Genomic DNA, 22,846 nt, shown 5'->3' with positions numbered 1-22,846 from the left:
AAGAGGTCCCAGGCTGAAAAGGGAACAGGAGGAAATCTAAGAGCTAGCATTGCCCTAGGGCAAACTGAGACTCAGGCCCACCTTCCTGCTGAGCTATAGAACCCACCTTGGCAGGTGTGTACCAAGTTGCCCTGGGAAGTTGCCCTGGGAAAGCTGCCCTGGGCCCTACATTTTTCCCACTTGACAAGTACTGGTGACAGGACTCAATCACAGGACTCAGTCATGAGTCCTGTCTGTCCTGGGGCTCCTACAAAGTCCATAGGCTGCAGTAGGAAAGTGGAGTCTGGGCAGGGCCACCGTGTAGAGAAAGTTGAAGCTGGGAAGTAGGCCAGGGTAGACAAAGGACTGGAGAATGGGGTCATCAGGTTGTGACAGGATTTGAGCTTGAACTTTTCTGAGTGGGTTGGTTCTGGGGAGATTAGGATCTAGGAACAATGCAAACTTTTCTGTTCTATTTGTTCTTTGAGACAGGGTTGGAACTTACAATGCAGCCAAGAATGGCCTTGAACTGAGACCTCCAGAATACTGGGGTTACACCCTTGCTTCATTTATGCAATGCTGGGTTTCAAACCCAGGGTTAGTGCAGGCCAGGCAAACACACTACCTGTTGAGCTACGCCCTCCAGCCCATGAGAGCTTTTCTATACGGTCCAAGCAGTGGTGTCTATCAGTTGAGGAAATGGTTTCACATCCTGTGGACATGGATCTTTACCAAATTATATAGCAGCAACTCAGGTAGTAGAGGAACTGGGAACACGGTGTCCTTCCCATTCTTCCCCGAGGACACATTGCCATAGACACTTGAACTTGGGTAGCAGTCTCCGGGCTGCCTGACTTCTGGGTTGGCATGTCCTGTGCCTTTGACCTCCAAACTCCCTTGGTTCAATCAGTTCCATCAACAGACATGGCCTCTGCTTGCTCCTGCCTGTCCTGCTAGCCCATGACCTCCGTCGCCCTCCCTCCCTCCAGCCTCATCCTCATATTCACAATCCATTATTATCCCATTTCTTTCCTTGCCAGCCTTCCCATTCCTGTGAACCCCTTGGATTCGGTACTTATGACCCTATAAGACAAATCACTACCTGCCATGCCCTCCATCCCAGCCCACTACAACTACCACGAGCTACCCCCAGTCCCTCTGCTCCAGCTCTGGTTTCACCTCTGTGTGAGAATCTGGGTGCTTCTTGCTGCTGGCTGGGAGAGGTGGATCTCCAGCCATACCATTAGACGATGTTAGGGCCTCTCTTTCCTCCTGCACATGGGAACCCTGTGCTGTCCACTGTACCAGGCCTTTTCTTTTGGGCCACCAACCAGCTCCCAAATCATGACACAGAGATTTCTTATTAGTTATGAGTGTTCAGCCTAGCTTAGGCTCATTTCTGCCTAGATCCTTCCACCTAAATTAACCCATTTCTCTTTGCCTTTTGCCTTGGTGCTTTTTAGCTTTTCTTTCTCTCTTCCTGTATGCCTTCCTCCATGTCTGCTGGCTGGCAGATACCTGGCTTCAGGTCCTGGACATCTCCCTCATTCTCTCCTCTCTTCTTCCTCTTGTTCTTCTCTCCTTTTCTCCCTCTCCTTTTCTTCTGTTTTAGCTGCCTGCCAGCCCCGCCTATCCTTTCTCCTGAGCAGATTTCGGTCAATCTGTTTTTTTTTTTTTATTAGATCAATCAGGTGTCTTAGGCAGGCAAGGTGAAAACATTTAATACATCTTTACATATCTAAACAAATGCAGCATAAACAAAGTAACACAGCTTTACACAGTTAAAGTAATATTTTACAGCATAAAAAAATGTAATGCATCTTTGCCTACCTAAAATAATACTCCACGACAGTCATTCTCTGGACCTGACTCTTGCTTTCTGTACTGCTGAGCCTCTGTTCCTTCCCTCCAGAATGCTGTTCCCTTCCACCTTACCCTGCAAGTTCTACCCTCTTTTCAAGGCTGGGTTTCAAAGTCACCTTCCCAAGAAATGTCAAATGGAAAAAAGAAAGCATATTTAACAAGTGGTGCTGGCATAACTGGATAGCAACACGTAGAAGAATGAAAATAGATCCATATCTATCACCATGTACAAAACTCAAGTCTTCCCCCTCTGCCATGGCTCCTTGCTTATAGTCTCTCAGCCCCAAGCTGCTCACCCCTTGCCCTCTCACAGGCGAATGAACTACCAAGGAGAGACTGTTTATGCATCTCTCCTCTCCTCTCAGAATCCCACAGTGGCTCCTCAGCTGCACAACGATTCAACTGCCTACTATTTATTTTTAAAGATTTATTTATTTGTTGTGTTATTAGTGTTTTATCTCCATGTTTGTTTGCAGGGCGTGCTCACAGAGGCCAAAAGAGAACATCAGATCTCCCTGGAACGGGGATTACAGATATTTGTGAGTGAAAGGAACAAACCGGATCCACTGGAAGAGCAGTCAGAACATTTAACTTCCCAGCCTGCATTCAGCCTGCCCAATGAGCCCTCACCAGTCCCATCTGACCCTGGCCCTCTAGCCACCTCCATTTTGGTAAGGAAAGTCTTAGGCCTGGGGATGTTCCAGGAGGGAATCCTAGGGCTCAGAAGGCGGAGCCTCACGTGGAGTCGTTGTCATGGAAACACAGCTATTTTGGGTGGAGAAGTACAACTCCAGTCCAGAACTACACCTCCGGTCCATTCCGGCGCTCCCGGGTCCGCTAGATGGTGGCCTTCAAGAAGAAAGCCGGAGCAGGCAATCACGGGGAAGCATACCGGGCCCCCCGGGTTATTCAGGTGAGCAGCTGAGGGCTGGGAACTGACCTCTTCGCAGGGAGGTGGCCCGCGGCTGGGGGAGGTCACAGCAGCTCGACAGGTGTTGCAGTGCTGGAGCCCCCGCGTTGGCTCTGGCCGCTGACACCGTTGGCTCTGGCCGCTGACACCGTGGGCTTTGCTCAGAGAGGCCTTGGAAGCGCTTCCTCCAGGTCGTGCCCAGAACCCAGCTTCAGCCACTGGAGTTTGTCATCGCTGACCTGCTCGTGTCTGCTTCTTCAATAAGCACGTTCTGAGTGTGGTGGCCGCTGCTGTTTCCCCGTCCTCAAGGAAAAGCTTCCCTAGTTTTATGGGAGTAGCATTGCAGTGCTGTAGATCTTGGGAAGGTGGGGCTCGCTTGGTATGAGGTGATGGGCGCGTCAGCCCCAAGCTGAAACTAGTGCTATGGGGGCTGATGGTGTGAGGCAGCCAGTACCCTGAGAGCACAGAACCGAGTCGCTGGCTCCCTGTGCCCCCGCTGGCAGTGATTACCCAAGTACATGGTCCCTGGCTCCAGGGGGTGGGATGGACAAGCAGGCAGGCCAGTGGAGCTGGAACAGGACACAGTGAAAGGAACTTGAGTGACAGGGCCGCTGGCCTCAAACTCAGGGTACCCCGAACTCTCTCCTGCACTCGCAGCTGTTCCAGTCAAGTTCTCAGAAAAGCAGCAGGCTTCTCATTACCTGTACGTGAGACAGCACAGAGTTCGCCAAGACACCCAGTCCACGTGGCCTGCCAATAGGACCCATTTTATCTTCAATGTGCCCCCGTACTCACAGAGGTAAGCAAGCCTGTGTCAGGGGACCAGTGGGTTCTGAATGGGGGCTTGCCATGGGCCCTACAAAATTCTGGCGGTCAGGTGGAAATGCCTGCAAACCCTCATTGTAGGATGTGGAAAAGACCAGGGCTCTCGGAGTAAGAACGTGGTTTTTTTTTAAACCCTGTCCAAACAGAGCCTCACTCTCCCCGAGGCTGTTCTTGAACCTGGAACTCACTAGATAGTCCAGGCTGGTCTCAGACTTGCTGTCCCCCACCACCCCACTACTCCCTCCACTCAGTACTGTTAATGAACGCTCACACCTGGCTTCAAATTTATTTTTCCTTCCAGTGATTTTTTTTTTTTTTGGTTACTGGTTAGTTTTTCTTTCTTCTTTGTTTAAGAAAGTCTAAGAAAAATCACATGTAGTGCTGTCTCGACATAATGATGTTTTGCAGAAGCTATTACATTTCTGTACTTTTGATTATTTTGTTTTGTTTCAGACAAGGTTTCTTGTAGCCTGAGCTGCATCTTCCTCATTATGTAGTTGACGCTGTGTGTAAACAGGACAGACCTAAGAAGTCCCCTCATATTTTCCTGCCAAAGCTGACCACCATGCCGAGCCCAACACCAGCACTGATTCTCTCAGACTTAGTGGTAAAGCTTAATCAGTTGTCCTCTGAAGTCAGTGACATTGGAAGTCCTCATCTGCCATGGCAGGCTAGAAAGATCTGCCTCCATGTTGTCTTGGGAGCTACTCAGGGTCGGGCACTCAGGCCCCCTGGGTTTCGTCGGCCTGGGCTCCGAGTCCTTCTGGGCTATTGTGGGTGCCTGGAGACCCTGAGGAGCCGTGGGTGTTCATGCTCTGCTCCCCTCTGACCATGGCAGGAGTGCCTGTCCCGACTCCTGGCCTCCTGTGGCGCCATCAAGACAGTGGAGTTGCAGGAGAAGCCTGACCTTGCCGAGAGCCCTAAGGAGCCAACTTCGAAGTTTTTCACCCCAAGCCAGTTCCGGTAGGCTGCCCAGTACCGCCAGGTTCCACTGAGTGGGTCAGGTGGGTGGGGCCTGGGTGGGCTCAGCAGTGGACTCTCAGACAGACTACTCTGTGGCTCTGGGTAGTCTCTGCAGTGTGTGCTCTAGGCGGTTGTCAGGTGATGGGCTCTGATTCTCTCAGGTGGGCCACATTCCTGGACTTCCTGTTTCCCTGTCTGCTCTGCAGTCTCCCAGAGGACGTTTTCCACTTCCGTAGCTTCCTTCTCAAGACTGGGGCCCTGGCTCCAGGAGCCCTGCTCCTCTCCCCTCTCTTCAGGTCCCTCATGTCTCTGTGAGGTACAAGGGGGTCTGACCCTGAGTTTGTGCCTTGTCTGTTCATGACGCACCCTAGCCTGGGATGAGCCTGCTTTTCACTGAGCCCGTGGGTGTCCCAGCAGCAGTGGCTAGCGAGGAGCATGGCTGTCCCTCACCCAGACTGTGGGATGATACATAAAACAGCCTGGCACCATCTCCCCTGGTCCAGGGCAGGTATGGGGACCTTGTGTCACAAGTGGGAAGGCTCCACACAGATCTCTCTCTCTCTCTCTCCCCCCAGGGCTTTCAGGTAGCTTATGCGGTGTTCCAGAAGTCAAGTGGAGTGTCAGCTGCCTTGAATCTGAAGGGCCCATTGCTGGTTTCTACAGAGAGCCACCCCGTGAAGAGCGGGATTCATAGTCAGTACCGCTGGCAGTGTCCAGTGCTTCCTCCCCAGGCCTGGGTTGGTGAGGGACACTTAATGGGGCCAGCATCTGTGAATGCCACAAGCTGGGGCTCCCTCTTCCCAAGGGACCTCAGCTCTCAGGCCTGTGCCTGAGACACATCAGGACATAGCCTGAGCCTTTGGCACCAGATAAGGGCCAGGCCTGTTGTTTACTAGAACCTTCCTAGCACCTGAACCTGGACTCTAGGGTCCTCTGCTAAAGGATCCCAGTTTTTCAGCCATGTGTGGATGAAGTGTGAATATCGACTCTGAGCCGGTCACTTCTGCATTCTCTACGACCTGGAGAACGCTCCCTGTTCTCTGAAATGAGTGTATTACGTATAGGAGCAGCATAGGTAAAGAGTACAAACAAACACCAGACAGGCAGCAAAACATCATCCAATCAGTGTTCATGGGCTGTAGACCTGGCTCAGCAGGTTAAGAGCACTGGCTGCTCTTCGAGAGGTCCTGAGTTCAATTCCCAGCACCCACCTGGTGTCCTCTTCTGCCCTGCAGGCATAACACTGTGTACATAATAAATAAATAAACAAAGAAATGAGTGGGTCCCTGACTGGAAAAGCCTGGGTGAGAGCAGGTAAAAGGAAGAACATCAAAAGAAAAAGAAAAACAAAACAAAACGAAAACCAATGGGTGCTGGGAATGCCCCAGAGTGAGCTGCTGCCTTCCCTGTCCCACTGCAGGGCTTTGATGCCATGGACTGAGGGATAGTGCCTCTGCTGGAAGGAGCTGCCTGCTGTTAGAGAGCCAGCTTGCTGTTTTCTTCCTCTCACGGTACAGAGCCAGGGAGCCAGGCTGACCCAGGAGACGTTTGGAGGAGAGTCTGCTATCTTTCTTTAATTTATAAACATTTTACTTTTGTGTGTTTGAGCGCCACACGTGTGTCTGGATCCAAGGAAGTCAGAAAAGGGTGCATCTCTGGAACTGGAGTTATGAAGTTATGGAGTTAGAAGCCACCATGTTGGAGCTTGGAACTGAACCTGGGTCTTCTGCAAGAGCAACAGCGTTCTTAGCTGAGCCGTCTCTCTGGTTCCCAGAGTCCACTTTCAACCTGCCCAGCAGCACACGCTTTCCTAGTGCAGTTTCCGTTACACCGTGCTCCCTTCTCCCTCAGAGTGGATCAGTGACTACGAAGATTCAGTGCTCGACCCTGAGGCCCTGAGGGTCGAAGTAGACACTTTCATGGAGGCCTACGACAGGAAGATAGCTGAGGTAGGGGCTCCAGCAGGTCCCCAGCTATCAATGCTGTAGCCATGGACTGAGAATCCTGGTCCTCTCCTGAGCATGGGGTGGGCTCAACCGCTGCCTTCAGACCCCCTTTGCTGGCACTGACACCTGCCACACTGTCATTCCCACACCTCACATGCCCCAGGCCGCACCTTCACCTGAGCAGCCCGTCGACCCTCACTCATGAGAGCGGCAGATGCCACCTCTGACATGGGTCTCTTGGTGACCGTTTACACACTGAATTCTGGAGCCCCCAACTGCAGGCCTCATCCAGAAAAGGGGACCCCTGGGACTGCTTCTTTTTGGGGAGCAGAGGGGTTAGGAGTCCTGCTTTCTTTGGGCCTCTCTTCCCCTGATACATTGTCTACTCAGAATATCATACACCATCATCTCCCACCTCAGCCTAGCCCCCAGAGTGGCTGTAGTCAGCGTCCAGTTCTGATTCCTTGCAGGCGCCTGACCTTGACCGTGTAGTCAGGATGGAAGGGGTATGGGGAGGGTGAGGGAGAGAGCAGAGCCGCCCTGGGACATGAGGGTGAGGAGGTCCCTTTAGTGGGGTAGCTGGCAGGTCCTGCACAGGTACTCTGTGACCCGCCCTGTTCCCTTCACACCCCCAGACCTAGCACAACTGCGCAAGAAGTTCGAGGAGGACAAGCAGAGGATTGAACTGATGCGTGCCCAACGCAAATTCCGACCCTACTGAGCTGTTCTGGGTGTAGGGAACACAAAGACCGGCAGGCCTGCTGCCTCGGGGACCGTGCTTAGGGGAGCAGGTGCCAGGTCTCCCACAGAAGCTGCTGCCTCCCACAGCTCTGCCTCTGCACCCACGCAGGCTGGAAATCAGGACAAGAGGAGGATGTGGTCTTGAGGAGCTGCCCCTGCCTCTTCGGGCCTGTAAGGACACTCCTGGGATGTGACTGCCCTCTGCTCTGAACCTGTTACCCTCCATGAATCCCTGCTGGCAACAGAGCCATTTGGAGGGCAGGAAAGAGGGAGGAAGATTTTATTTCCACAGAGACTGGTGATAAACACAAGCGCCAGAGACCCAACCGCAGCCCTGCTCCCTCAGCGACACCAGCTTAGTACAGCTCACCAACCGCAAGCCCCAGATCACCTGTCCCCTTCCTGAAGTCACGTATTAAAGGTTAGAATCTTCTTCTATTTCCCCTTGCTTCTAGCTCTGCCACCTGTCTTCTCTGCCGCCTCTCTTGGTCTCGAGCACAGTGAGACCCACCCCACCTATTTTGTGGGAGAGGGTGCTAGGTAGACAGTGTCAACAGCTCCAAGGCCAGAGCTACAGCCTGGAAGAGGTCCTGGGTTGGCTCTGTAGGAAAGAGCTGATGAATCCAGCCACAAGGTGGGGCTCATTCATGTGGACATAGTGATTGCCTGGGACTTCCACATACTGGAACCGCTGGAGAAAGGGGCAGGAGGTGAGATGCTGCTCACGCAGGAGACTTCCACAGCTGTGTGTCTCTAAGGGGGTCAGAGGCAACCTCTATTCCCAGCAGCCTGGGGACTTGGGGGCTGTTCCAGTAATGTAGGCATCTGAACTGTGAGGCTGCAGTGCTAATCTGGGCATTCACAGTCAGGGTCACTTCTGCCAGTTCTGATGGAGATGAAGCACTCTGTGCAAGGCAGGTGTCAGGACAGCTCCCACTGCACAGAAGCCTGAATAGCAGATGCCCTTTGGGGTGGCACATGGTTGTGTGCAGAGGTTCCAGGCCTCGGGGATTCTAAATGCATGATGACCAGAGAGGGCCAGGTCCTACACAGGCTGCTGGATCCACCACGGGCCTCCTCGTGCCCTGTAGCCATCACACTTGCCAATGTGCTGGTTCCCGGAGCAGTGGAGGCAAGCGCAGGGCTGATTCTAAGAGGTGCACCCCACAAGTAAGCGTGGCCAGGGGTTAGGGTCCAGAACTCTATGTATCCCAGGTTTCTGGGGCCTGGCCTTTGAGGGGTGAGGCATCCACTTAGAGAATATAAGGCCATTGTTTTTATTAAGGTATTTCATAGCAGACATACACACCTGTCACCCTCCCTGGCCACATGCCTTACCTCCTTTAAGATGGCTCTTAGCGCGTCCAGCATAAAGAGCAGCGGCTCCTTCTTGTCGTCATTCTCTCGTCTCACATCGAAGTACCCCTGTGTTGCTCTGGGCAGCAAGAAGTTGGGGTGTCTCTCATCTCTGAGACTTAACAAAGCCTTCTGCCCAAGCCTAGACTGATTCTGATTTTCCTTCAGCTATGTCCCTTTGATCCTAGACTGATCCCGCGTCCAGTCATTTAGTACCAGGTTCCTCTTAGAGCTGGTAGCAGGGCTAGCACGAGCTGAGTGCCTGCTGGGGTGCAGCTTTCTGTACCGCGGAAGTGGGGGTCACTGAAAACTGAGGTTGAGATTTGAACCGGCTCTCAAGGTCAGGCTTTCCTTTAAAATAGAACCTACTGAGGTCTAATTTACAGATCACACAAACATCCCCCTCCCTAGTTGAAGCACACTGTAGCCTAAGCTGGCCTCAGACTGTCACAGCCTAGTCACGCCCTCCGTGAATTGCAGGTGTTAGTCATCATGCCAAGCCGGTTCCTTGTTTTTAAGTTTTGATTTGCCTTAATTTATAACAGTGTTAACAAATTTCTCCCCAATTCTCGGTGTCGCTGCCACCACCAAGCATCAAGGAAAGGATCGGGCTAGACGAACTATGAGTAGCTAGACCAGGAAAAGTTTCTAATTCAAAATTCCCAAATGTGAAGACAATCCTGGATGTCTGCTACCCCACTGGTCATCCGGATTAATTTAGGGATCTGGTTAGGGGTGTGTCCCCTCCACATCACTCCAGGTGCCTCCTTCCTGAAGCTGTGCACGCAAACAGGACGACCTGAACTAACAGAGCAGGACTCAAGGTCCCCCGATTCCAGTGCCGTGTCTGTGACGTGCATTCTGGTTTCTCAGCGTGGGAAGTGGAATCATAAGCACAGCCCACGTCAGGCTTCCCCAGAGACCTGCCGGTCTGTGCCACAGTCCTCACCCCTGCCCTCTGCTCCCAGGCTGCTGCTTCCTTGGCCTTCCCCCTCCCAGCACCTGCTGACAAAGATGCTTCCTGAGAAAGGCTGAGTGGACAGTCATGTGGTGTCACTTGGGGAACTGGACGCCTTGTGCCAGGCTCCCTCAGGTTCCTGATTCCTGGGTCTGTCAAGGGCACTGGGTCTACACTCACTTGATCAGCAGCACATTGGCCTGCAGGCTGCTGGTATAATATGCAAACATCTCCTTGCTGACAAAGTCAATGACGTTCTCTGGCTGCAGAAACAAAAAACCAGGGTGAATCCTTACCATGATGTTCCATGTCCACCTGCAGTCAGAGTCCTTATTTCAGGGCAGCTGGGTTCCAGTGTGGTCAGCAGGGCCACCCTCGCCAGGAGGCCAGTGTCTACCACGTCCCTTACTAATCAAGGCTTCTTAGCTTCCATCTGCCAAAGTTCTGTCTCCCATCCCCCATATCCATTCTCCCCTCTGTTATTGTGGACTCCATTCACAGAACCCTTTTCAGTCAGGTATGGCTGTTGACTGGAGGTGACTTGTGGACCTGCTGAGGACTGAGGAGCCCCCCGCAGACCCCTCCCAGTACACAGTCCAGCTGTGAGCTCTGGGCTCTAGTCACACAGAGCTCATTCCCTTCAGGATACTGCTTCCATTTGACAGTGTGTTTGGAACACAACAGAGTTGTGTCCACTGTACCTGTGTCTCCAGCCGGCACTCACTGCTCTGTCCTTGCATTTAATACACCTGTGCTGCAGGGCGCAAGGAGGCCTCCAGCCCCGTGCAGCTACTGACGGACACTAGGACACACGCAGGGCAGGGGTGATATACAGGCTAGGATCAGGGGATTTCGTGGAGAAATGATATAGTTAATAAGGTTAGAAATGTCAGTACAGCTGGGCTGAGGCTGCCGGTCAGTGGCAGAGAGCTTGCCTGTTATACACTGGGCCTGGTGAGTGTCTGATACCCACTTCTCAGACTCACCATGAAAAAATTCACTTCTGGGCTGGAGATGTTCAGTCAGTAGAGGGCTTGTGACAAGGCCTCATTCTGATCTGTTGTTTAAAACAACAAGTGGACAATGTGTGACATTCCTACAATCTCAAGAGCCAGGGACAGATCCTTGGAGTGTGCTGACCGGCCAGCCCAGCCTATTTGGAAAGTGTGAGATCATCTCTAAAATAAGTAGATAATAAATAAATGTGAGGCTGGGCAGTGGTGGTGCACCCCTTTAATCCCAGCACTTGGGAGGCAGTGGCAGGCAGATCTCTGTGAGTTTAACAACAGTATGGTCTACAGAGTGAGTTCCAAGATAGGCTCCAAAGCTAACAGAGAAACCCTGCCTCAAAAACCTAAACAAATAAATATGAGTGTTGTGGCTAGGAGCAACACTGAGGGCTAACCTCTGACCTTCCACGTGCACAGCGTACACATGCTCTCACACAGACACACACAACATGGTCACTGCTTGTCCTGTTCCGCAGACTAAAGTCACCATGGGTTCGTCCTCAATACAAAGATTCCCACATCGCCCAGGGGGCCCACACTCTCAGTCGGGTCCTCACAGAGCAACTGCAGGAGCTGTGACAAGGCCTGAGGGCTGCCTGCCAGAGAGACCCTGTGGCTTCGCCAGGGAGACCCTGTGGCTCCACCTTCTCAAGTCTGCAGGGGAAGGGGTGCAGAGAACAGCTCTGAACCCTGGCCACAGGCAACCGCCAAAAGGAGGAAGAGTCTGATGCAGATAAGTCAGGCTTGGCCTTGGCCTCTCATCTCCCTCCTTCTCCTCAGGAACTGGGGTTGCCTGTCTCAAGGGCACAATCAGGTCTCAAACTTAATTTTAAGCTGGCCCCAGGGCAAGGATTAGGGGATATTACCTCCACTCATGCCTGCAGACGTGAAGCTCTTCTGAGTTTTATGGCAGCTGATTTCTCCACTGTGGGCTGACCACACTGAAGGCACTTCCAATTTCCTGACTCACCTTGTTTTCTCTCTTTAAATAATAAGATTAACCCAAGAGCAAAGTCAAATGAACCACCAGCTCTGAGGCATTCTGCATGGACACAGGGTGTGAGACCTGAACCCAGGTCGATGTGTCCTGCTGTGCCCCACACTCCCCGGGAACCTCCTCTAGAGGAGAGTTCTCTAGCCCCACAACTGGCTTCTTTAACTGTGAGAGACTTCAGCAAGAGAATGTGGAAATGATGCAAAGTCCTGAGACAAGGGTCTGTGTCTGTGTCCATGTGCATGGATGAAAAGACACTTGGGAAGAGAGTCTGTCAATGTATGTACACATGTATAAAGACATAACTGGGAGGAAGATCTGGGGATGTAGCTCACTGTATAACACTTGCCTAGCCTACACACATCCTGGGGTTCAATACCCAACACCCCTCCTCCGTGCATATGTGTTAGAGATTGGGGATGAAGTCAGAACCCTTGTGCATCTTTGGTGGGAACATAAAATAGTGCAGCCTCTGTGGACAGCAGTTTAGCGCCTTCTCCAAAGATCAGTCACGAGTCACCGCAGGCTCCAGCAGTCTCTTCTGGCAAAGCCAAGAACCGGAAGCCAGGACTCAGACACTTGTCCCCCATGTTACAGTAGCATTGTTCTTAATTGCCAAAACCTCAACCCCAATGTCTGTCAGCAGAGGAATGGACATAGAAAATGTGCTGTGGGCCAGTTAGATGGCGCAGTGGATAAACACACTGGCTGTCAAGCTGAGTTTGGTCCCTGACACTCATGGAGGAAGGAGAGACTCCCATGAGTTGTCCTGACTGCAACACAAGCATCCCTCTGCCCTTACACTAACAAACACACACAAACACACAAAAGTAAAAATTATATAGAGAAAAATAAGAAATAGATGTAAGAAATATGTTTCAAGAAAAAAATCTCAGAGACTTGCCTGCCTCTGCCCCCACGTGCTGGGGTTAAAGTCCCCAGGACGGAACAGTTAGGATTCAGTCTCACAAGTGTGAACATGGATGTGTGTTTCTCATGAAAGGGTCTGCACTGCATGATGCTGAGGAGAACCCAAGCCCAGAAGGGCAAACCCTGGGTCTGCTTTCGTGAGGCCCCTAACAGGCAGCCTCACAGAGACAGAAAAGTAAATTAGTGATTGTTAGTGAGACAGGCGAGGGCTTAGTGTTTTAATGGGTTCAGTATTTACTGAGGATGGCGAAGGTTGGGCTATCGGTGTTGGTGATGGTTACATAAGACAGTAAATTTAATACGACCCAGCAGTGTACTTACAGGCAGCTAAAATGTGTCTATTCATATAACTTTAAAGCTACTTTTAAAGAAGAGACCACAGGCATTCTGTGAGGGAAGCTGGAAGACAGTGGCACTTACCAGAGAGATCCTCCGGTCCCTGTTCAGCACCAGACCTGGGGAAAGCACAAAGCATGGTGGTTTCAGGGTCACCTGGTACAGGAAGGGACTCACCTGGCTTCCTTGGAGGTCCCTGTCTTGTCACAGAGGGCTCATGTCTGCCAGCTGGGCTGGTGAAAGCCACCCTGATGTCAGCCAGCTCTAGACTTCTGTCCTGGGATTCTTCTAGAGCAAATTTTGGTCACGGCTGCCTAACCACAGCACACAGGCATCTCCTCAGGACCAAGGAAAGGAAGAATGAGGATGGAGCCAACACAGGTCTCTCTCTAAAACCTAAGAGCTTTTCTGGTTGACGAACTTTTAGGTGACCCCAGCCTAATGCATCCAAGGCAGAGGCCTCTTTCCACCGGGACTGTCACCCAAAGGCGACCGCTTGTCCTGCTGAATGAAGGGTCCTCTCTGCACTTGCAGACTCGTGACCTGCCTAGGCTTGTACACTCCTGGTCTGCGGTCTGGCTGCTCAGAGAATGTGAAAATACTTCAGAAAGGAGGGGTCCTAGGACTGAAGATGGCTCCGCGGTAAGTACTTGCTGCACAGAAGCCTAAGGGCCTGAGTTTGGTCCTAGCACCAACATGAAAACCAGGCAGGTGCCTGAAGTCACAGGCTGAGGAAGTGCAGGCCAGCTAGCCCACCTGTGACCTCTTCAGTGTGAGCCTGACTCAGAAAATACGCCAGAGGGCGGAAGAGGTGATCAGCAGGTAAAGGAACTTGCTGCCAGTTCTGAACCTGAGTTTGGTCTCGGGATCCCCACGGTGAAGGTGAGAACGGAGAACATGGATTATCTTCTGACATCTACATAGTTCCATGGCATGCTCACATGCACATGCATGCACACACTCATGTGCGGAGCACAGGAAACCCTGAGTAAACCTGTGCTGTTGCCATGAGCATGGCCATGTCAAGGACCCCAGAGCCTCAGACCCATGGGGGATGACACAGAGTCCCTGCCACAGCCCCTGAGGCTCAGAGGGAAATGGCAAAGCCTTCCTCTGGTGGACTTGACAGTGTGTGCAGGAAGTGTCCCCCATAACTTCTACACCCTGGTATTTACAGCCTGAAGACAGCTCCCCCCTCCCCCAGGAGACTGCGCCAAACAAGATTAGCTAAACCCGCCTCCTTGACCCAGAAGTTCCAGGAGCCCCTCCCCCTTGTTTATCTGTGTGATCACCTGCCTTCTTGTTCAGGTGTATGTAATAGCCCTGCCCTGCTGTTTAACGATATAATAAATACACTGAGCTTCCAGAGTGCTGAGGCTTTTTCCAACCACGTGTCCTGACCACTGGAACCCAGCTATTTTTGTTCTGTCTTCATTCTCTTGCTGCCCTAATCAGGTCCATTCCTGGGAGCCACGGGAGGACATGGGACAAGTATGGGTGTGCACACACACAAAAGAAGAGTTAACTTTTTTGCAGGGGATCCCCATCACACATACTGTTTTCTCTCCCTTTAGGACTCCCTCCACCCAAGCACAACCGCCACTCAGCAGGTGGAATCATCACTTGCTGCTTTTCTGTCAAGTCCCCACTGAACAAGGAGCTTCCTGCTGGCAGGGGCTGGGTCTCAGGCCTCTGCATTCCTATGGGTTAGCCAGGTTCAGACTTCCTGAATACAAAATGTCTAATTCTAAGACACCTTAGCTAGCTGGGTGAAGGACCAGCCCAGAGCTCCCAGCAGGAGGGGATGCTCGGCTGGATGAGAGGTGGGGCCCCACACAAGCACCTTGTGTCCTCCTCAGCAGCCTCACATTACTATATAGCCCAGACTGGCCTCAACAGCACTATCGTCCTGGCTCAAACTCCCAAGTGCTAGGGTTTCAGGCTGGCAGGCCACTGGTTTGCTGGTTTGTAGCAAGCACTGGGCTATGAGTCAGAAAACTTCTGTTCAGACAGGAATGTGTATAAGGTAAAGTCAGCTTTAGCCTTATGTCCTACATTTTTGGGAACTCTCTCTGGCCGAAAGTGGATGCCTACAATCTCTTTCTCACCTGCACTACTCGGATTATGAGAGAGAGAGAGAGAGAGAGAGAGAGAGAGAGAGAGAGAGAGAGAGAGAGAGGGAGGGAGGGAGGAAGGGAAGGAAAGAGAGAAAGAGAAAAAGAGAAAAAGAGAAAAAGAGAAAAAGAGAGAAAGAGAGAAAGAGAGAATGAATATGTGTGTGTGTTGGGGACTGAGGCCCAAAACAACAGTGTTCTAACATTGCCTGAATCGAGAAAGACCGCAGGATCTGGATTTACCTTCTCTTGAGCTAATTCTGCTACAGAAGGTGCTCCTGCCACAGGGCTCCAGCCACTCGCCTGCTCCCCAGCACAAGACTCACCTACTCAGCAATGCCCAATGTCTCCTAGGTGACAGTTTGCAATCTGTGCCCATACTTGAGGTAACTCAGGGGCCTAATCTGATTCCATGGACTGGCAGGGAGCAGGCCTCTTCTGAATTAACCCATTTCTGTCCAGGGAACGATTGGGTTGCCATCTTTGTGAAGCACAAAAGCCTAGGCCCTCAACCTTCCTATGGGTTTGTAGGGTAGGGAGACAGGCTCAGGACTAAAGCAATAGATCTGAATGGCAGTCTGTACCCAACACTCCAGGCCTGCTCCCTGTGACCCTCACTTTGTGTTATATCCTTCCCTACAGGTACAGTGTGCAGCCCAGGAGGCCTCAATCAGCAGTTGGAATTAGAGTCACACAGGACAGGAGTTCCCTGTCTCTGCCAGGGTCTGCCAGCTGCAGTGCCCATCACTCCCTCGTGTCTTCCTCTTGGCCAACAGGATTTGACAAGTTGCCCACCCCCATGGCACTGGGTGGATGGAGATGAATCCTGTGTCATTAGGTTCTTCAGAAATTAATTTTCACAAACTCAGTTGAGCCTGTGAGCCTGTGAGAGCAACAATCTAATGACCTTGTCTGTTTCCTAACAAAACTGGGGGAGTCCCATGGTTGTTATGCTAGCACCCACAGGGACTCTGGCTTTGTGCCCAATCTGGGGTACTTTCTGTCTCATCACAACACCACTCAGAAGCCTTTACCTCACCAGCGAGCGGCTCTGAGCCCTCCCCAGGACACTCATATTTACTCAGTGGTTGTTTGTTACTATGGTTAATCTGGAATGTCAGTTTGACAGGCTTTAGAATCACCACGGAAAAAAACCTCTGGCATGTCTCAGAATTAACAGAATTTCTAGAGAGAGTTTCTAGAATAGACGGAGGTAGGGCAGCCTACCCTGATTCTGGGCAGCACCATCCGCTGACTGGCATCTGGGACTGAACAAAAGAGTGAGCTGAGGGCCAGCATTCACCTCTTTCTGCTTCCTCGCTGTGCACACAATGTGACCAGCTGCCTCCTGCTCCTGCCGCCAAGCCCTCCCCGTCATGATGGGCAGTCCCCTGCGACTGGGAGTCAAACCCTTACCTTTTGAAGTTGTAAGAAAATTCTGCTGCAGCAACAGACAAGCATCTGATGCACGATTGTCATCTTTTTCTTCTAAAATTTACATTTTCTGCCCAGCTTCGCCCTTGCCCATTCCCAGGAGGTGTCATTTCCACAAAGGGCATTTGTAAAGGGTGCCCCCTGGAGTTGGGTCACCTACAGAGTCTGCACCCATGGAGACAGGGACAGTGGGACTCACTGCCACACTCACAGTCTTGAGGGGGAGCTGTACCTCTCACACCCTTAGTAAGGGTATTTAACAAATACATGGAAGAAGTAACACAGAAGACTCTCACGTCGTCAGTGGATGCCAGAGCCACGGCATCTCCACATCCTCTGCAAACCTCCTCCACATAGGCCCGGCAGGGCACAGCCATGACAGTCACCAACTTTAGTCCAAAACCCTACCAACCTTCACACAGAGTGCGGCCTTCTGCAATGCCTATGTGACACTGTACCTGGTCCTCGGCAATGTGCAGCCTCAGTTTCCCTGCTCTCCAGGACTGTGTATGAGGCAATGTAGGAGTCAATGAAGCAGCTCAGACACCAAGTGTCAGCTTGGCACATGCGCCCTCCCGTGTTCTCCCTCAGTAATGACAGGCGGTCCTTACCTGTGTCCACCTTCGTGGTTCCTCTCTGCAGCAGGAGTTCCCCACACTCTTTACTCAGGTGGGTGTTGTTAGCCAGGAACCTGGGGGAGACAGGAAGACTCTAAAGGAACCAAGCCTCGATCAAGTCCAGGGGTCGGACAGAAAGGAAAGCAGGCATCTAAAGATACTGAGCCCATTTTGAATTCCAGTGCTTCAGGAAGGTGAAGCAGGAGGACTTGAATTCAAGGCCAGTCGTGGATACATAGTGAACTCAAATCAAGCTGGAATTATAGCGAAATCACTCTAAATTAAACAAAGAAACAAACAACAGAAAAGGCCAGGGATGTGGATCAGGGGTAAAGGACTTCAGGGCTTAGGTTCCACCTCCAGGAAGGACAGAAGGAAGAAGAGATGGAGGGAAGGGAGGTTACCCATGAACAATGCGCATGTTCTTCAGAATCAGTGGGGAATTTCAGCATCAGCGCATCTGCCTGTTATTCTGTGTGTGTCCCTTCCTCTAGAGAACAGACACAAAAGGGAAACCCTGTCCGACTGCACATATTCCAGATGCAGTGAGTACAGATATGACCAGGGCAATCCTAGTTGGGCCATGGGTACAGAATTTAGAGGCCAACATGGGCACGAAGCAGGGTGGTTGTTCTGGGGTGGAGGCTGAAGGCAGCTCTATCAGGAGAGTGGGAGAGAACTGCGGGTTTATTGTTGATGATCCTAAGGCTGGTAGTCAGAGGGAAGAGCTGTGCCATAGAGCGTGAACATGGGGAGAGGAAAGAGCCCCCACCCCACAGGCAGCATGTGGAAAGAGGGGTGGTGACAACATGGGGCTTCTGAGAAGTGTCCAGGAGGACTGGTGCTGAATAACACCCCAGCGGGAGGCAAACTGGGGTGAAAGGGTGGAGGGCAGGACATTGTGAGGAGGGAGAGGAACCATCAGGAGTAGGAGGAGGCTGTACCCTGACTTGGAATGTTGCCCATCTGGGCACATGGTCCCAGTCCACCTCTGCCCTGCCCTGGCTGTCAGCACGTACCCCTGCAAAAGCTCCTCAGGGCTGGACACCCTCGGGGACTTCTGGGAAGCTTCCATCTTCAGCATGTGTTCTATGTTCCTCCGTTTGTAGGTCAGGATGTTCTCTGTTTCCTAGGGATTCCGCCAGAGCTGGTGAATAGGGACGCCCCAGATGAGGGGTCCAAGTCCTTCCCCTGGCCCTTCCCGCTGCCCTCCATGCCCCTCTGAGGGATCAGTCTGTGCTAGCTGTCCTTCCTCATTCAGCACAGGTTGCCTGGGACAGCTGGAGGGATGTGCTTTGTAGAGCTGTGACACTAGGATTCCTTAGGGCAGGCAAATCAGTGATGTCAGAGAATGCTGTCATTGCTAATGACAGGTAGGAGATACAGGGAACAGGCAGGTTTCATCGGCCATAAAACATGTTCCCAATGGCAGAAGACCAGCAGGTTCAGGCTTTGGGGGGCTCAGTGTCACCCAACACCACCAAGGAGGAAGCCTCAAGTCTCTATACTGGTTTCATCAGTGAGGCATTACAGAGACCAAAGGTCAAAGTTTACCATAATCTGGGTATTGGGTCCACACTAACCCATGAGTTAATGGTTCATGCAATGGGAAGTTGCTGAGTGCTTACAGTGTGCAGGGACTGGAGACATGGGGATAAATCTAACTCCAGGAGGGCAGTGGTGGCGCACACTTTTAAGTCCAGCAGTTCAGAGGAAGAGGCAGGCAGATCTCTGTGAGTTCTAGGCCATCCTGGTACACATAGCTAGTTTTAGGACAGCCAAGGCTGCACAGAGAAACCTTGTCTCAAATATCAAAAATAAAAAAGAAACAAAATCCAATAGCAGCTGTAAGGAAGTTGGGGCAGGGGAATTGCCAGGAGTTCACTGCCAGCCTTGGTTATAGAATGAGCTCCTGTCTCAAAAAGAAAGAATGAGTTCTTATCCTCAGGGAAGGGGTTGCCAGTTTGTAAAGGAGAAAAGGAAAGTGGGAAATGGGCAGAGTGGAGTCCTCTGGAGCAAACTAACATCCTCAGGGTCACACAGTGGGTAAGGACAGAGCCAAGCCTCAGATACAGGACGGTACTGGCTGCTGTGAGTGCTGCTGCTGGTGTTTTTCCCTCAGCCACACTCACGGCTGATGGATCTGGTTGTGCTCCGTGTGCACAGCACAAAGGAATTGGTTAAGTGTTAGGGCAGGCAGCTTGCTGTGGCCCAGAGTTCCTCTACCCATGGCTGCTCCCCTTATCTACCTTCTGCTTTTTCACTGTCTATGCGGAATCCCTCAGCATTCTGAGGAATCCAGGCCACACACTGGGCTTCCAAAGACTTCCCATACCCTGGGCCCTGACATTCTCAGGGTCACAAGCTTCAGGATGCTGCCCTCTCTGGAGGAGACCCCTGGCTAACTTATCCACCCTCTGCCACACTCTCCGGCCTCATTAATGTCCAACACAGGAGATAGAGATGACACCGTCCTGCCCCCCACAAAGTCAGGGGTCCCGATCACAGCCTCCAAAGAAGCCTCGTCATACGTTAAAGTCCAGGGCAAAGGGCGATGTGTCCAGCAGAATCAGTTTGTCCACCATCTCTGGGAAGGTGCAGGCGAACTAGAGAGTGACAACAGAGATGGAGTTAGTGGGTGAAGGCACAGGCTTCACAGCGCAGGAGTCTGCTCTCCCTCCTGTGTGCTCCTCCCAGGCCCAACCGCAGACCCAGTGACCCTAGATGGGACACGTAGAAACTCTACAAGGGACCTTCATCAGAACATAGTGTGAATGTGGAAACAGCCTCTGGCTAAGGAGATGCTGGCTACTACATGCACTGTGTGAAGGGGCTCTTCCTAGCCTACCTTCTGCTTGCTTCCCAAGGTCCCACGTGAACACAGAACAGCCAGCTACTCACCGTGCTGCCCACAAGGCCACCTGTCAGACAAGAGAACAGAGCTGGCATGCTATGCAACCCCTCGCCAATATCCTCACCCAAGCACTTTCCTAGGGGCCATCCCATCCCCAGCTCGTCTCCCACCATGGGGTCAGGACTCTGCATCTTCAGCTTGGAGCCTCTCCCTGGGCCACCAAGGTCCCTTCACCTGAAAACACTCACAAGGCCACCCCTTCCCTCACATGAGACCAGAGGCACAGTCCCTAAGATAAGCATTTGTGGCTTCTCTTATTGCTCCTCAGAGGAGCAGGGAATGGTTTCAGGTACCACTGTGTCAATCTTTCTCCCTCCCCTATAGCCCTCCACAGAACTCAGGGCCTGGCCCAAGCTGACTCACCAAAACTGTGGCCCAGGATGGAGAACCGAGTCCATTTAAAGGCTGAAAACACAAAGCCAGGAAGAGTTTGCAGCCGTACTCTGAATGTTTTCCTGTGTCCTGGTTTGGGACTTCCTCCAAATCCCTGTAGCACCCCACCCAGGAGACCAGCTGAGGGGACTCAGCTCCACTATGGGAAGCTCCTAGAGGAGGAAGCAAGCTCGCTCCTCTCAGTTGCTGGGAGAACTGGAGTCAGACCCCAGACATCCATTTCCAAGCCTGTACTGCCTCCTCGACACTGTATCCTACTCCTGGGATAGAGGGCATGTCACAGAGGACCCCCATCCACCCCCCCACACACACACAAACACACACAACTCCTTCGTGGCCCTCACTTTCACCCTTGCTCACCTGTTGCCACCCGTCGGACGTCACTCACAAAACTTTGGTTGTAATATGGGAAACCTGGGTTGTAATGGGAAGAGAGTCCGTGACCTCCGAAGTCCATGGCCACATAATGAAAACCTGCAGCAGAGAGGAGAATGAGAGAGGGGTCTGCATGGCACCTTCCACCCTTCCACTGCCCCTCAGTCCATAGCCCACCTTGTGGAAGAAGAGGAATGAGCCTGTCAAAGGAGTTGGCATTGTCCAGCCAGCCATGCAGGCAGAGAACTGGAGAGTTCTTCTGGGAGCCCCAGACTTTGACAGCAATGTGGCCCCAGGGCACAGCCAGCTTCAACTCTGAGAGCAGACCTGTAAGGTAGAAGCAGTCATTCATCTCCTGCATCCACCAAACCAGCAAGTCTGAAGCCCCTCATCTATGTATGCAGCAGCATGCGTGGGCTTCATTGCTAATGGCCTGTGTCCTGGCTTTCGACAGACAGACTGCCAGATATCCTGAGGAGGGAAAGATTACTGGATTCCCTGGGTGAGAGAGATCTGAATAGGTTTTTCAGATGTAACCCATTGATGCTGGGACAGAATGGGAAGAAGTGTGTTGGGGTGCTGCTACCTTGAATTTGCCTCTTTTGGGCTGTATAACCTTGGACTGATTCTCTGTTTCCTTTCTGTTAAATTGCTGTAAATAGATTACAGTGCCTCTTAACTCTAGGGGACCCCATTCCAAGAGCCCCCATGGATATCTGAAATCATTAAAGAACCTCATATAATGATGAATGCTAGCTATGCTTTTTCATATATAAACACCCATGATGAAATTTACATCATAAATTGGCACAAGAGATAAGCAACACTTAATAAACCACTGCTCATAACAATAGACTATGATATATGTGATCTGGTGGCACGTCCCTGTCTTCTCAGAAGACAAGGTAGAAACAGATCAGGAATTCGAGGTCAGCCTTGACAATATGCGACCTTGTCTCATAAAATATAAATCACCAAAACAAAAAATATACTGTAATGAAAATTTGTGCTGGGGTCTCTATCTCTGGAGATATTATATGAGATCCAAGTATAGCTATGCACATCTGTAATCCTAGCCCTGAGGAGGCTGAGGCAAGAGAATTGCAGCCAGTTCAGGACAGACTGGTATAGGGTGTTCCACGCCAGCTTGAGCTACATTCAAAGTAACAATGAGAGGTCCTGGAGGACTGTCTTTAAGGTGGCTCGGAATTTACAACATCACTCAGAGTAGCATCCAACCCAGCACTGGAGTTTGCTCTAAATATTTTGGACGTTGGAGAACTGAACTCTTGCAGATAGAAACCGGAGAGACTACGGAGGCCAGCATTTTCTAAGCCTTCTGAGCAGGCGCCAGGCATTTCACACAAGCCAGTAGCCCACATGTTGAGTTGGAACACTGCCTTTCTCAGTACACAGACCATCGAACTGAGCCGCGGGGAGGTACAGAAGATAGCCAAACTCATTTGGAAAGATCGAGAGAAGATTTATGGCAGATAGCATGATTCCAGGACTCCAGCTGGCCCTACTCAGGTCAGGTGTGTCCCAGAGCTTACCTCCTCATGTTGCTGACCCCAAAATGCAACCCCAAATAGCCATGCTCACATTCCTCTAATCTAAGGGCTATAGGGTCTCAGAGGCCCTGTGGCTCTTATGGAGCCCGCATCTGGCTCTACTGCATCCCAGCACTGCTGACTGAGCCTGGACACCCAGTGGGGAGGGCGGTGAGCGTCCGCTCCCTCGGCCCGAGTAAGTGAGTGGGTACATGAGTGCTTTTGCCGGGCAGTCCCCTTCCCACTCCCATCTAAGGGGCCCTGAGGGGCATTTTCACCCATTGCTCTCTCAGCGTGGCTGTCACTCCTCGCTCAGGAGGTCACAATGGCGGAAGGACTCAGAAGCTCGAGTCCCGCCCACTGACTTTAACTCCTTGCCCGGATCCTGCCCCCACCCTTCCTGAGAGGCCTGGCTTTAGCCCCAGATTCCGCCCAGCAAATAACCCTCCATAGGCCCCGCCCAAAACGTAGGGCCCGCCCCACGCAGGCCCCGCCTTCCAGAGCTGGGAGGACTCAAACGGTTCTTGCCTGCCCTGGTGCGGGGCTTGGCCGGGAGGTGCTGGAGAGAGTGGAGAAGGCTCCAAAGGAGACGCAGATGGCAGGACCCATGCCTGGGCAGGCCGGTATGGCACAGCAGC

At 51.9% G+C, this 22,846-nt stretch overlaps 1 protein-coding gene and 1 pseudogene across 3 annotated transcripts; one reads left to right on the top strand and one right to left on the bottom strand.

Moving 5' to 3' along the window:
- Positions 1 to 2,254: 2,254 nt before the first annotated feature.
- LOC148118984 (serine hydrolase-like protein) lies at positions 2,255 to 22,622 on the bottom strand. 2 transcript variants are annotated; one of them, XM_087899123.1, is made up of 12 exons: positions 22,487 to 22,622; positions 20,836 to 20,985; positions 20,644 to 20,757; positions 20,254 to 20,295; positions 19,878 to 19,897; positions 19,508 to 19,582; positions 17,996 to 18,105; positions 16,971 to 17,050; positions 12,896 to 12,930; positions 9,722 to 9,804; positions 8,566 to 8,662; positions 2,255 to 3,453 (listed from the first exon to the last, which is right to left on the bottom strand). In XM_087899123.1, exons 1-12 carry the CDS (start codon positions 22,488 to 22,490, stop codon positions 3,427 to 3,429), a joined length of 837 nt encoding a protein of 278 aa, XP_087755249.1. In that variant the 5' UTR covers positions 22,491 to 22,622; the 3' UTR covers positions 2,255 to 3,426. The 2 variants fall into 2 exon arrangements, with proteins under 2 accessions (XP_087755249.1, XP_087755248.1); XM_087899122.1 differs by lacking the exon at positions 2,255 to 3,453 and adding an exon at positions 7,492 to 7,918.
- On the top strand, positions 4,407 to 7,665 carry LOC148118985 (ribosomal RNA-processing protein 7 homolog A-like; annotated as a pseudogene). Its single transcript, XR_015735664.1, has 4 exons — positions 4,407 to 4,540; positions 5,116 to 5,233; positions 6,392 to 6,489; positions 7,122 to 7,665. The product of XR_015735664.1 is annotated as a ribosomal RNA-processing protein 7 homolog A-like (transcript).
- Positions 22,623 to 22,846: the final 224 nt, after the last annotated feature.

Source organism: Myodes glareolus, chromosome 19, assembly GCF_982192425.1.
Source record: "Myodes glareolus chromosome 19, mMyoGla1.1, whole genome shotgun sequence".
Taxonomy (NCBI): Eukaryota; Metazoa; Chordata; class Mammalia; order Rodentia; family Cricetidae; genus Myodes; species Myodes glareolus.
Note: the sequence above shows the minus strand (reverse complement) of the source record. Positions and strands in the feature narration are given on the sequence as shown.